General features: G+C 33.5%; 1 protein-coding gene across 1 annotated transcript in view; it reads right to left on the bottom strand.

Annotated features, from left to right (window-relative positions):
* The window catches only part of LOC127725945 (receptor-type tyrosine-protein phosphatase beta-like), a 172,126-nt gene extending 159,566 nt beyond the window's left edge, over positions 1-12,560 (bottom strand). The window contains exons 1-5 of the mRNA XM_052233249.1: positions 12,503-12,560; positions 11,133-11,246; positions 8,981-9,094; positions 6,851-6,964; positions 2,063-2,176 (exon numbers count right to left, since the gene is read on the bottom strand). Of these exons, the coding sequence (XP_052089209.1) occupies positions 2,063-2,176; positions 6,851-6,964; positions 8,981-9,094; positions 11,133-11,246; positions 12,503-12,560 (514 nt within the window). The remainder of the gene's footprint in view (positions 1-2,062; positions 2,177-6,850; positions 6,965-8,980; positions 9,095-11,132; positions 11,247-12,502) is intronic.
* Positions 12,561-13,005: the final 445 nt, after the last annotated feature.

The following is a 13,005-nucleotide window of genomic DNA, read 5'->3' as shown; positions in this document are numbered from 1 at the left end:
TGTCATTTTGCTTAGTTTCTTTAGTTACCTATTCTATACGGACTCGGACTTCTTTTAAACTGAGTTTTACTGTGCGTATTGCTGTGTGTTTGTTTATTCTACATTGGCTAGCGGTATATGGTTGGGATCTCAAAAAGCATGTTTAACCCCGCCGCATGTATGCGCCTGTCCCAAGTCAGGAGCCTCTTGCCTTTGTTAGTCTTGTATGTTTTTAAATTTTAGTTCATTTATATGCTATGGAGTTTAGTGTGACGTCCATTTTCAATGAAGTGGTACACATTTTATTTAGGGACCAGATGAAGCCCGCCTCCGGGTGCGGGATTTTCTCGCTGTGTTGAAGACCCATTGGTGTCCGTCGGCTGTTTTCTGCTCTTTGGTCGGGTTGTTGTCTCTGACACATTCCCTATTTTCATTCTCAATTTTATTAGAAAAAAAGTCCTTTATTCTATATTTATGCTCTCCATTTTTATGAAAAACCTTTTACATTTTGATCTTTCGGGTCATTGTTGAAGGTCGTACGGTGACGTATAGTTGTTTTAAACACCTAGCTCATTTGGTTTCTGATGGAAATTTGTCCATTGGCAAAAATACGAGATAATTTTTTATTCTATAGGTATTAGATATTTTACACCGTATTTTGATGGTCATGCAATAGGATCGTAATCCCGCAAATCGTATGCATATTTTCTTATCTCAAAAGCGGGCAAGAGGGGTTCAATTAACAGGTTAATATTTTTTTTATTTTGCTCAAATCAGATTACAATAAATTTGAAATATTGATAACCGCTAACAGCATTTTAAATCATCTTAAATGAGAAAACAGTGCATTCAAAAATAAAAAAACAGTTACCAGGGGTATTTTTTTTCATAACAGTTCACAACAATGTCAATTTTTAGAAAACAGATAACAGCTAATTAGTCAATAACAGTTAACAGCACATATATCTTCAAAATAACAGTTAACAAAAGTTTAAAAATGCCAAAACACCTCAACAGAAAGATCTTGCACCCCCTCTCAAAATTCAAATAATAAAAAACAGACTCAACTTAGCTATATGAAATATCCACCAAATATATGGTAGGTATATTTTCTATCAATTATACACATTTTCTGCATCAATAATCTTGAATATTTGCCACTTTTAACTAAAATATAAAGGCACAGAACCAGGACATGGGTGCACAGAACCAGGACCGTTTTTCTAATCACTAGCACATCGTCAGGACAATTTCGTTTGGCAAATTTGCACGACTTTTTCAATAAAAAATCGTTGTAACATTCCTCGCATGGTACGTAGAAAGTGTCAGAGAAAAATTCAGCAACAGAACGGTTGTTTTATTGCCGTTCTGGTACAATGTAAACAAACCCACCAGCACAGAATCAGGACCCACCAGCACCAGTCAGGACCGAATCACCAGCACAGAACGTTCTATCGCAGGACAACCTTACCCACCGTGTTAACGGTCAATGGCAATTACTTAATGTAGTGGTAATAACTCCGTAATTTGTAATGTAAAGTGATAAAATTAAATTAATATTATTATTTCTTGTGAAATTTGTACGATTAAGGACTGAGAAATAACACTTAAATGTTGGAGCCAATTTAAAGCCTTCGTGACCCTAGCCCCTGCGGTGGCATTTTATTTTCTGCATTCGTCTATTCATTGCACATCTTCGACACTGTTTTGATAATATTTGAAAACACCTTTCAGGGTTTACCTAATTCAACTTCTACATTTTTCATTATGTTTGCCAATTTAATTCTTAAGAAAACGTGTTTCAATTCATTGCTCAAAATCAGTTCGAATACAAGAACCCAACACAGGCAAATGTACGGCGTATGAAGTGTATTTTTTTCTGTTTTGTTTTTTATGTACAAATAGGTTTTACTATTCTGGAAATCTAATTTACAACGATAAGACAGCTTAATCTTACATTATAGAAAACTACAAATATCACGATGTATTCATCTTTCAATGGATTACTTTGAATATACAAAAGAGACAAATATTTATGAAACAATTTGCCCATTTGTGCATCGACACGAAATCAATAACTTACTTGTGGAACAATCTTTCCCTGTATATCCTGGTACACATTGACAAGAGTATACATTAATTGAATCGGTACATTTTCCTCCGTTCTGACATGGATCAGATTGACATTCGTTAATATCTAAAAACAATACACAGATGTTTAACAATATTTTATGAGTGCATTGAATTGGATTTAAAGATTGGTTAATTATGGCTTGCTTAACGGCCAGTGAACATTTTTAATTTGAATCAAGGAAAAGAAACTATCAATAATTAATATAATAAGTATACGTAGGTTCTGAAAGGTTGCACTGCAGTGGTGAAAGGCAAAAATTGGAATGCCACTAGGAAACTATGGAAATTTGTGAATAGGGTAGAAAGTACAAGTTTGCATTTGGCAAAATATGGCCTTCAATTTCAACTTTATCATAAAATATAGAGAGGTATCAATTTGTTTCTAGCTGGGTATACAAAACACTCTCTTTATAAGAGTACCTGATAGGATTCAATGTCAGCAGATTTTGTCAAAATACGGAGATTAAGTTTCTACCTAAATGGTTTTGGGAAATCTTGACCACAATGTGTTTCAACCAAAAGGTGCTTATTAGGTTTATATTAAATCCCGAGACCCAAACAATTCCAGATTATTATAACACAAATTATACATAATATAAGGGGTCATAACTTCGTAATTTGTAATGTAAATTGTTAAAATGAATTTTTTTGTATAAAAAGTAATATAACAATGTGAAATTTTACGATTCAGACCTGAAAAGTAACATTAAGATGTTGGAGGCAAATCAACTCATTCATGCTAGCCCTTGTGGTGGCATTTTTTTTTCTCCATTCATCTATTCATTGCAAATCGTCCACACTGTTTTGGTATCAATTGAAAAACCCTTTCCAGTGTTAACCAGATTTAATTTTCTACATTTTTCATTATTTTTGCCAATATAATTCAGAAAAACACATCGTGTTTCAGTTCATTGCTCAAAATAACTTCGAATACAAAGACACAACACAAGCAAATTTACAGTGCATTAAAATCTCTTTAGGAGAGTACATTATAGGCCCCATTGTCAGCAGATTTTGGAGATATTATCAAACTACGGTGATTCAGTAGTGTTTGTACCTAAACAGTTAAGGAAAATCTTGGCCGCAACATATGATCCAAAATGTATTTCAACAGAGAGGTGCAAAGAGAGGCGAAAGACACCAAAGAGATAATCAAACTCTTAAGTCGAAAACAAACCGACAATGCCATGGCAAAAAGATGAACGACGAAATATCAAACAATAGTAAACAAAACACAACAATGAATTAAACTAAAGACTGATTAAAACGAACCACACCAAAAACAGGGGTAATCTCAAGTGCTCCGGGAGGGTTAGCAGATCCTGCTCAACATGTGACAACCGCCGTATTACTCCTATAAAAGAGGAACGAAAGATACCAAAGGGACAGTCAAACTCATAGATCGAAAACAAACTGACAATGTCATGGCCATAAATAAAAAGACAAACAGACAAATAATAGTACAGATGACACAACATAGAAAACCAACATATAAATTATGTTGATAAGATATATCAAGTGATAAGCACAATAGTGGATTGGAAATTGACTAGCCCTAAGACATCACCAAATTCGAAAACCATCAGTCATGAAAATTTCCTAATTCTGAAACTAGACCTAGTGTAAAATTTTGAAATTGAAACTCTTTTCATATCAGAGGATAGACAAGACTTACCGGTAAAAACAACACAGACACTTTAAACTAAAGCAAGACTAACACGAACCCCATACGAAAAAAACAATGGGTGATCACATGTGCTCCGGAAAGGATAAGCATATCCTGTTACACATGTGTCACCCGTTGTGTTGCTCACATAAGTACAAATTCAGTGATACGTCTAATTCGGTCAGTCACATTCGAGCAAAAGAGGACAGGATTGTTGTTAGAACAATTGGAACATATTTTCGTCATCTGTGAAACATATGTTTTATAACGGTTAATCAACCCGTAATGGCGTTCGTAAAATTTTCGAAAGGATGATTCCACTTTCACAACTTGGAACGCTTGGTTCAATAACTTCCTTGTAAGAACATTTCTCTATTAAGGATATCCTGATAGGAAATGAAAGCTCTGGAATATCGTATCAACTGGGAGATATGTACTCCATATGCAGTTGCTGCTGAAATGTCGCTACATAAAACTGGAAGGTTCACAAATGGGAAGCTGAACACCATCCCTTTTGTCGTAAAGTTTTGTTCTTAACCGACCCTCATTCTCAATTTCTAGATTTAAGTCAGAATTAACTGTATCTGTTGTATTCTTCATTTCAAGTTCGATGGAATAGATGCGTTCAAGGTTTATACATAAATGTCAAGGTTTATATTGAATCCCAAGACACAAAACCATTTCAGATTGTGCTTGTGGCCAAAGTAAAATATCCGTAACAGTGCATAAAATTGTTGAAAATTTGGACCAAAACTAACGTTACTACACAAATTATGCGTTATTAACAGGTCACATATTCGTAACGTCGTAATGTGTAATGTAAAGCGCTAGAACGAAATTGATTGTATATAAAGTAATATAACAACTATTTCTTGTGAATTTTGTACGATTTAGGCCTAAGAAATAACACTTGAATGTTGGAGCCAATTTAAAGGCTACGTGACCCTAGCCCTTACGGTAGCATTTTTTTCTGCATTCAACTATACATTGTACATCCTCAACACTGTTTTGATATCATTTGAAAACACCTTCCACAGTTAACCTGATTCAACTTCTACATTTTTCATTATTTTTGTTTATATAATTTTAAAAACACATCGTGTTTCATTTCATTGCTCAAAATCACTTCAATTCACGAACACAACACAGACAAATGTACAGCGCATAAATTGATGGTTTTTTGATGTTTTTTGTTTTTCTTTTTTTTCATGTACGTATATACGAATAAGTTTTACTGTTCTGGAAATCCAAGTACAAATGAATCATTGAATCTCAAAGTCCTAAATTGACAACGGTTAGACAGCTTAATCTTGCATTGGAGAAAACTACAAATAATACGATGTATATGTCTTTCAATGGGTTACTTTGAATGTACAAAAGAGATAAATATTTATGAACTAAGTTGCCCATTTCGCATCGACACTAAATCAATAACGTACTTGTGGAACAATTTTTCCCTGTATATCCCGTTACACATTCACAAGAGTATCCATTTATTACATCGGTACATTTTCCTTCATTTTGACATGGATCAGGTTGACATTCGTTAATATCTAAAAATACACTGCTGTTTAACAATATTCTTTGAGTGCATTTCACTTAATTCAAAGATTGGTTGATTGGTGCGTGCTTAACTGCCAGTGGCAACTACTTCATTTAAATTCAGGACAGAAACTATTTACAATTGATATTTAAGTAGGTTCCACAAGGTGGCACAGCAGTGGTGAAAGGCGAAATTTGGATTGCCACTGGGAATGAATGGCAATGTTAGGATACGTGTAGAACGTACAATGTTCACATTTGGCAAAATATGGCCTTGAATTTCAACTTTATCATAAAATATAAAAATGCCACCATATAGTTCTTCCTAGGTATAACAAATGGCTTCATAAGGGTATATTTAAGAAACCAATGCAGCAGATTTTGCAAATATTGTCGAAATACGGTGATTAAGTGATGTTGAGATCATACAAAACATGTTTAACCCCGCCGTATTTTTGCGCCTGTCCCAAGTCAGGTACCTCTGGCCTTTGTTAGTCTTGCATGCATTTTTTAATTTTAGTTCATTTATATGTTTCGGAGTTTAGTGTGACGTCCATTTTCACTGAACTAATACACAATTTTGTTTCGGGGCCAGCTGAAGCCCGCCACCGGGTGCGGGATTTTCTCACTGTGTTGATGACCCATTGGTGGCCTTGTGCTGTTTTCTGTTCTTTTGTCTGGTTGTTGTCTCTTTGACACATTTCCCATTTCCATTCTCATTTTTATTTCTATCTAAACGGTTAAGGAACATCTTGGCCGCAACCTATGATCCAAAATGTATTTCAACCAAGAGGTGACAAGGGCGGCGAAAGACACCAAAGTGAAGATATCAGGCAGACTTAACTCTATCTGTTGTATCATTTATTTCAAGTTCGATGGGACATATTCGTTCAAGGTTTATTTATATGCCAAGATTTTGTTGAATTCCAAGACACATACAATTCCGCAGTATGTTTCCGGCCAAGGTAAATTATGTTAAAAACTGTAATAAATTGTTCACAGATTGGGCCAAAACTGACGTTACAACATACATTATACATAATGTAGGGATAATAACTTCGTTCTTTGTAGTGTGATCAAATTAAATTAATATAATATTAAAAGTAATATAACATATATTTCTTGTGAAATTTGTACGATTTAGTACTTAGAAATAACACTAAAATGTTGAAGCTAATTATTTATTTAAGCCAATTTAATCTATATAAAAAACTTGTTTCAATTAATTGCTCAAAATCACTTCGAATTCAAGAACAAAATGCAGGCAAATGTACGGCGCATTAATTTCTTTTTTGTTTTATGTACGTATGTACGAATAGATTTTACTATTCTGGAAATCCAAGTACAAATAAATCATTGAATCTCAAATTCTTAAATTTACAACAGTTAACAGCTTAATCTTACATTAGAGAAAACTACAAATATCCCGATATATTTATCATTCAATGGATTACTTTGAATGTACGAAAGAGACAAATACTTATGAAATAATTTGCCCATTTGTGCATCGACAGTAAATCAATAACTTACTTGTGGAACAATTTTTCCCTGTATATCCTGGTACACATTGACAAGAGTATCCATTAATTGCATCGGTACATTTTCCTCCATTCTGACATGGATCCGATTGACATTCGTTAATATCTAAAAAAAAATACACTGATGTTCAACAATATTTTTTTTAATGGATTAAATTTGATTTAAAGTTTGTGTTTAACGACCAGTGGCAATTACTTCATTTAAATACAAGACATGAACCTATCAACAATTAATATAAGTGGGGTCTGTAAGGTTGCACGGTTGTGTTGAAAGGCAAAATTTGGATTGCAACTGGAAAAGAATGGTAATTTTAAAGCTAATATCAGCAGATTTTGGAAATATTGTCGAAATACGGTGATTAAGTGATGTTTCTACCACACGGTCTAGGAACATCTTGGCCGCAACCTATGATCCAAAATGTATTTTGACCAAAAAGTGCCAAGAGAGGCGATAGATACCAATATATATGCAAACGTATAAGTCGAAAACAAACTGACAATACCATGGTAAAAAAACGATAAACGACGAAAAGACAAACAACAGAACACAAACACAGTATAAAATACTAAAGACTGATTCACACCAGAAACTGCCGTGATCTTAGGTTATCCGGAAGGGTTATCAGATCCTGTTCCACATATGACTACCGCTGTGTTACTCCTATAACTTATGTTGATAAGAGATATCACGTGAGTAGTCAGCACCTAATAGAGGATTGGTAATCGACTCTTATCTAACCCTAAGACATCACCAAATTCGTAAACCATCGGTCATGTAAATTTTCTAACCCCGCAACTTCTCCAAGAATAAAATTTTGAAATTGAAACGTTTTTCATGACAAAGGATAGACAAGACTGGTAAAAACAACACAGACATTGAAAAAAATTTAAAAAGTACGAAGCAAAGAACAACACTTAAAACTAAAACAAGAGCAACACGAACCCCTTTAAAACAAAACTAACAGTGCTCTCAGGTGCTCCGGAAGGGTAAGCAGATACTATTCCAAATGTGGCACAAATCCAGTTATAAGTCTATTTCAGTATGTCGCCTTTGAAGAAAAGAGGACGGGATTGTGGTTCCAACAATTGGAACATATCTGTCGTCATCTGTGAAACAGATATTCCATAACGGTCAACAAACTCGGGGTGTATTCCGTAATATTGTCGAAGGGATGATTTCAACTTTACCACTTAGAACTCTTGCTTCAATAGACTCCTTTCAAGCAGCAACCCCATGTCAAGGAAATCATAATAGGAAATGCAAGCTCTGGAATATCGTTACAACTAGGAGATATATACTCCATACGCAGGTGTTGCTGCAGTTTTGCTTCATAGAAATGGAATATTCACAATTGGGCAGCTTAAATCATCTCTTTTGTCGTAAAGTATTGTTCTCAACCGACCCTCGTTATCAATTTCTAGATTTCAGTCAAGATATCAGGCGAAATTAACTCTATCTGTTGTATCATTTATTTCAAGTTCGATGGGATAGATTCGTTCAAGGTTTATTTATATGCCAAGATTTTGTTGAATCCTAAGACACATACAATTCCGCAGTATGTTTCCGGCCAAAGTAAATTATGTTAAAAACTGTAATAAATTGTTAACAGATTGGGCCAAAACTGACGTTACAACATACATTATACACAATGTAGGGGTAATAACTTCGTAATTTGTAATGTAAAGTGATAAAATTAAATAAATATTATTAAAAGTAATATATCATATTTCTTGTGAAATTTGTACGATTTAGGACTTAGTAATAACACTAAAATGTTTGGGCCAATTTTTTGTTAATATAAAAAACGTGTTTCAATTCATTGCTCATAATCACTTCGTATTAAAACACAATGCAGGCAAATGTACGGCGCATTAATTTCTTTTTTGTTTTATGAACGTATATACGAATAGATTTTACTATTCTGGAAATCCAAGTACAAATAAATCATTGAATCTTAAATTCTTAAATTTACAACAGTTAACAGCTTAATCTTACATTAGAGAAAAATACAAATATCCCGATATATTTATCATTCAATGGATTACTTTGAATGTACGAAAGAGACAAATACTTATGAAATAATTTGCCCATTCGTGCATCGACACTAAATCAATAACTTACTTGTGGAACAATTTTTCCCTGCATATCCTGGTACACATTGACAAGAGTATCCATTAATTGCATCGGTACATTTTCCTCCATTCTGACATGGATCCGATTGACATTCGTTAATATCTAAAATTAATACACTGATGTTCTACATTATTTTTTTTAGTGGATTGAATTTGGTTTAAAGTTTGGTTGATTGTTGATTGTTTAACGACCAGTGGCAATTACTTCATTCAAATAGAAGACATGAACCTATCAACAATTGATATAAGTGGGGTCTGTAAGGTGACACGGTTGTGTTGAAAGGCAAAATTTGGATTGCAACTAGGAAAGAATGGTTATTTTAAAACCAATATCAGCAGATTTTGGAAATATTGTCGAAATATGGTGATTAAGTGATGTTTCTACCACACGGTCTAGGAACATCTTGGCCGCAACCTATGATCCAAAATGTATTTTGACCAAAAAGTGCCAAGAGAGGCGATAGATACCAATATATATGCAAACGTATAAGTCGAAAACAAACTGACAATACCATGGTATAAAAACGATAAACGACGAAAAGACAAACAACAGAACACAAACACAGTATAAAATACTAAAGACTGATTCACACCAGAAACTGCCGTGATCTTAGGTTATCCGGAAGGGTTATCAGATCCTGCTCCACAAATGACTACCGCCGTGTTACTCCTGTAACTTATGTTGATAAGAGATATCACGTGAGTAGTCAGCACCTAATAGAGGATTGGTAATCGACTCTTATCTAACCCTAAGACATCACCAAATTCGTAAACCATCGGTCATGTAAATTTTCTAACCCCGCAACTTCTCCAAGTGTAAAATTTTGAAATTGAAACGTTTTTCATGACAAAGGATAGACAAGACTGGTAAAAACAACACAGACATTGAAAAAAATTTAAAAAGTACGAAGCAAAGAACAACACTTAAAAAAAAAACAAGAGCAACACGAACCCCTTTAAAACAAAACTAACAGTGATCTCAGGTGCTCCGGAAGGTGAGCAGATACTGCTCCAAATGTGGCACAAATCCAGTTATAAGTCTATTTCAGTATGTCGCCTTTGAAGAAAAGAGGACGGGATTGTGGTTCCAATAATTGGAACATATCTGTCGTCATCTGTGAAACAGATATTCCATAACGGTCAACAAACTCGGTGTGTCAAATTTTCGAAGGAATGATTTCAACTTTACCACTTAGAACTCTTGCTTCAATAGACTCCTTTCAAGCAGCAACCCTATGTCAAGGAAATCATCATAGGAAATGCAAGCTATGGAATATCGTTACAACTAGGAGATATATACTCTATACGCAGGTGCTGCTGCAATTTTGCTACATAGAAATGAAATGTTCACAATTGGGAAGCTGAAATCATCTCTTTTGTCGTAAAGTATTGTTCTCAACCGACCCTCGTTATCAATTTCTAGGGTTTAGTCAAGATATCAGGCAGACTTTACTCTATCTGTTGTATTATTCATTTCAAGTTCGATGGGATAGATTCGTTCAAGGTTTATTCATATGCCAAAATTTTGTTGAATCCTAAGATACATACAATTCCGCAGTACGTTTCCGACCAAAGTAAATTATGCGAAAAACTGTAATAAATTGTAAACAGATTGGGCCAAAACTGACGTTACACATACATTATACACAATGTAGGGGTAATAACTTCGATATTTGTAATGTAAAGTGATAAAATTAAATTAATATTATTAAGAATAATATAACATATATTTCTTGTGAAATTTGTACGATTTAGTACTTAGAAATAAAACTTAAATGTTGGAGCCAATTATTTATTGAAGCCAATTTAATTCTAAAAAAAAATGTGTTTCAGTTCATTGCTCAAAATCATTTCGAATTCAAGAACACAACGCAGGCAAATGTACGGCGCATTAATTTCTTTTTTGTTTTATGTACGTATGTACGAATAGATTTTACTATTCTGGAAATCCAAGTACAAATAAATCATTGAATCTCAAAGTCTTAAATTTACAACAGTTAACAGCTTAATCTTACATTAGAGAAAACTACAAATATCCCGATATATTTATCATTCAATGGATTACTTTGAATGTACGAAAGAGACAAATACTTATGAAATAATTTGCCCATTTGTGCATCGACAGTAAATCAATAACTTACTTGTGGAACAATTTTTCCCTGTATATCCTGGTACACATTGACAAGAGTATCCATTAATTGCATGGGCACATTTTCCTCCATTCTGACATGGATCCGATTGACATTCGTTAATATCTAAAATAAATACACTGATGTTTAACAATATTTTTTTGAGTGGATTGAATTTGATTTAAAGATTGGTTCATTGTTGATTGTTTAACGGGCAGTGGCAATTACTTCATTTAAATACAGGACATGAACCTATCGACAATTGATATGATGAGTGGGGTCTGTAAGGTGGAACTGTTGTGTTAAAAGGAAAAATTTGGATTGCCACTGGGAAAAAATGGTAATTTTGGATAAGGGTTGAAATTACAAGATTCACATTTGGCAAAATATGGCCTTTAATTTCAATTTGATCATAAAATATCCAAAGGCCACAATCTGGTCCTTTCTGTCTATAAGAAATGGCTTCATAAGTGTACATTATAGGAACCAATGTCAGCAGAATTTGGTTATTGTCAAAATACGGTGAATAAGTGCTGTTTCTACCTAAACGATGTAAGAAAAATTTTGGCCGCAATTTCCGATCCAAAATGTATTTCAACTAAAAGGTGCCAAGGTTTATATTGAATCACAAGACTAAAACAATTCCGGATTACGTGTGCAGCCAAGTAAATTATGCGAAACACTGTAATAAATTGTTGAAAAATCGGACCAAACTGATGTTAAAATTTAGGAACATAACTTCGTTATTTGTAATGTAAAGTGCTACAATAAAATTTATTGTATGAAAGTATTATAACAACTATGTGTTGTGAAATATGTACAATTTGGACCGCAGATAAAACATTAAAAAGATAAAGCCAAATCTAACCTTCATGAACTTACCCCCCTTGCGGTGGAATTTTATTTTCTGCAGTTATCTATTCATTGCACATTGTTAACACTGTTTTGATATCATTTGAAAACACCTTTCAGAGTTAACCTGATTCAACTTCAACATTTCTCATTATTTTTGCCGATATTAGATGATTTTAAAAATAGCATCTTGTTTCAATTCATTACTCAATGACACTTCGAATACAAGAACCCAACACAGCAAAATGTACGGCGCATTAATTGTTGTGTTTTTTTTTTTTTTTTATTTTTCTTATTTTTTGTTAGATGTCTATGTATACGTATCTACGAAAACGTTTAACTATTTTGGACATGCAAGTACAACTAAATCATTGAATATCAAAGTCCTGAATGTACAACGTTTAGACAGCTGAATCTTATATTAGAAAAATTAAAAATATCGCGATGTATTTGTCTTTAAGTGGATTACTTTTCAAGGTACAAACGAAATAGGTTTCAATTCGTGCATCGACACTAAATCAATAATTTACTTGTGGAACAATTTTCCCCCGTATATCCTGGGACACATTCACAAGAGTATCCGTGCATCGTATCGTTACATTTTCCTCCATTCTGACATGGATCAAGTTGACATTTATCAATATCTAAAATGATGTTTTTATATAATACAGTCAATTTGTGACATTCAAAAATTGGTAAATTCGATCAAAATAAAAACAGTATTATTAAGAACAATAAATCCTCTATCTACCTTTTATCTTTATGGAGAACATCGTTAAAAAATCTATGCTAAATAACTTACATACTTATGGAACAATTTCCCCGCAGTATATCCATGACAATATTAACACAAATATTGATTTCATCATTACAAGTACCTCTATTTGGACATGGATTCGATTCACATTGATCAATATTTGAAAAGGAAAAACAATCATAAATCGACCAAATAACGTTTTTCAGATTTGATAAGACATTTGTTCCGTCTGACATCGACATTTCATAGTTGTGAATGTTTGTCTTAGAAATTTAA

The sequence above is a fragment of the Mytilus californianus genome, unplaced genomic scaffold (assembly GCF_021869535.1).
Source record: "Mytilus californianus isolate M0D057914Y unplaced genomic scaffold, xbMytCali1.0.p SCAF_15, whole genome shotgun sequence".
Taxonomy (NCBI): domain Eukaryota; kingdom Metazoa; phylum Mollusca; class Bivalvia; order Mytilida; family Mytilidae; genus Mytilus; species Mytilus californianus.
Note: the sequence above shows the minus strand (reverse complement) of the source record. Positions and strands in the feature narration are given on the sequence as shown.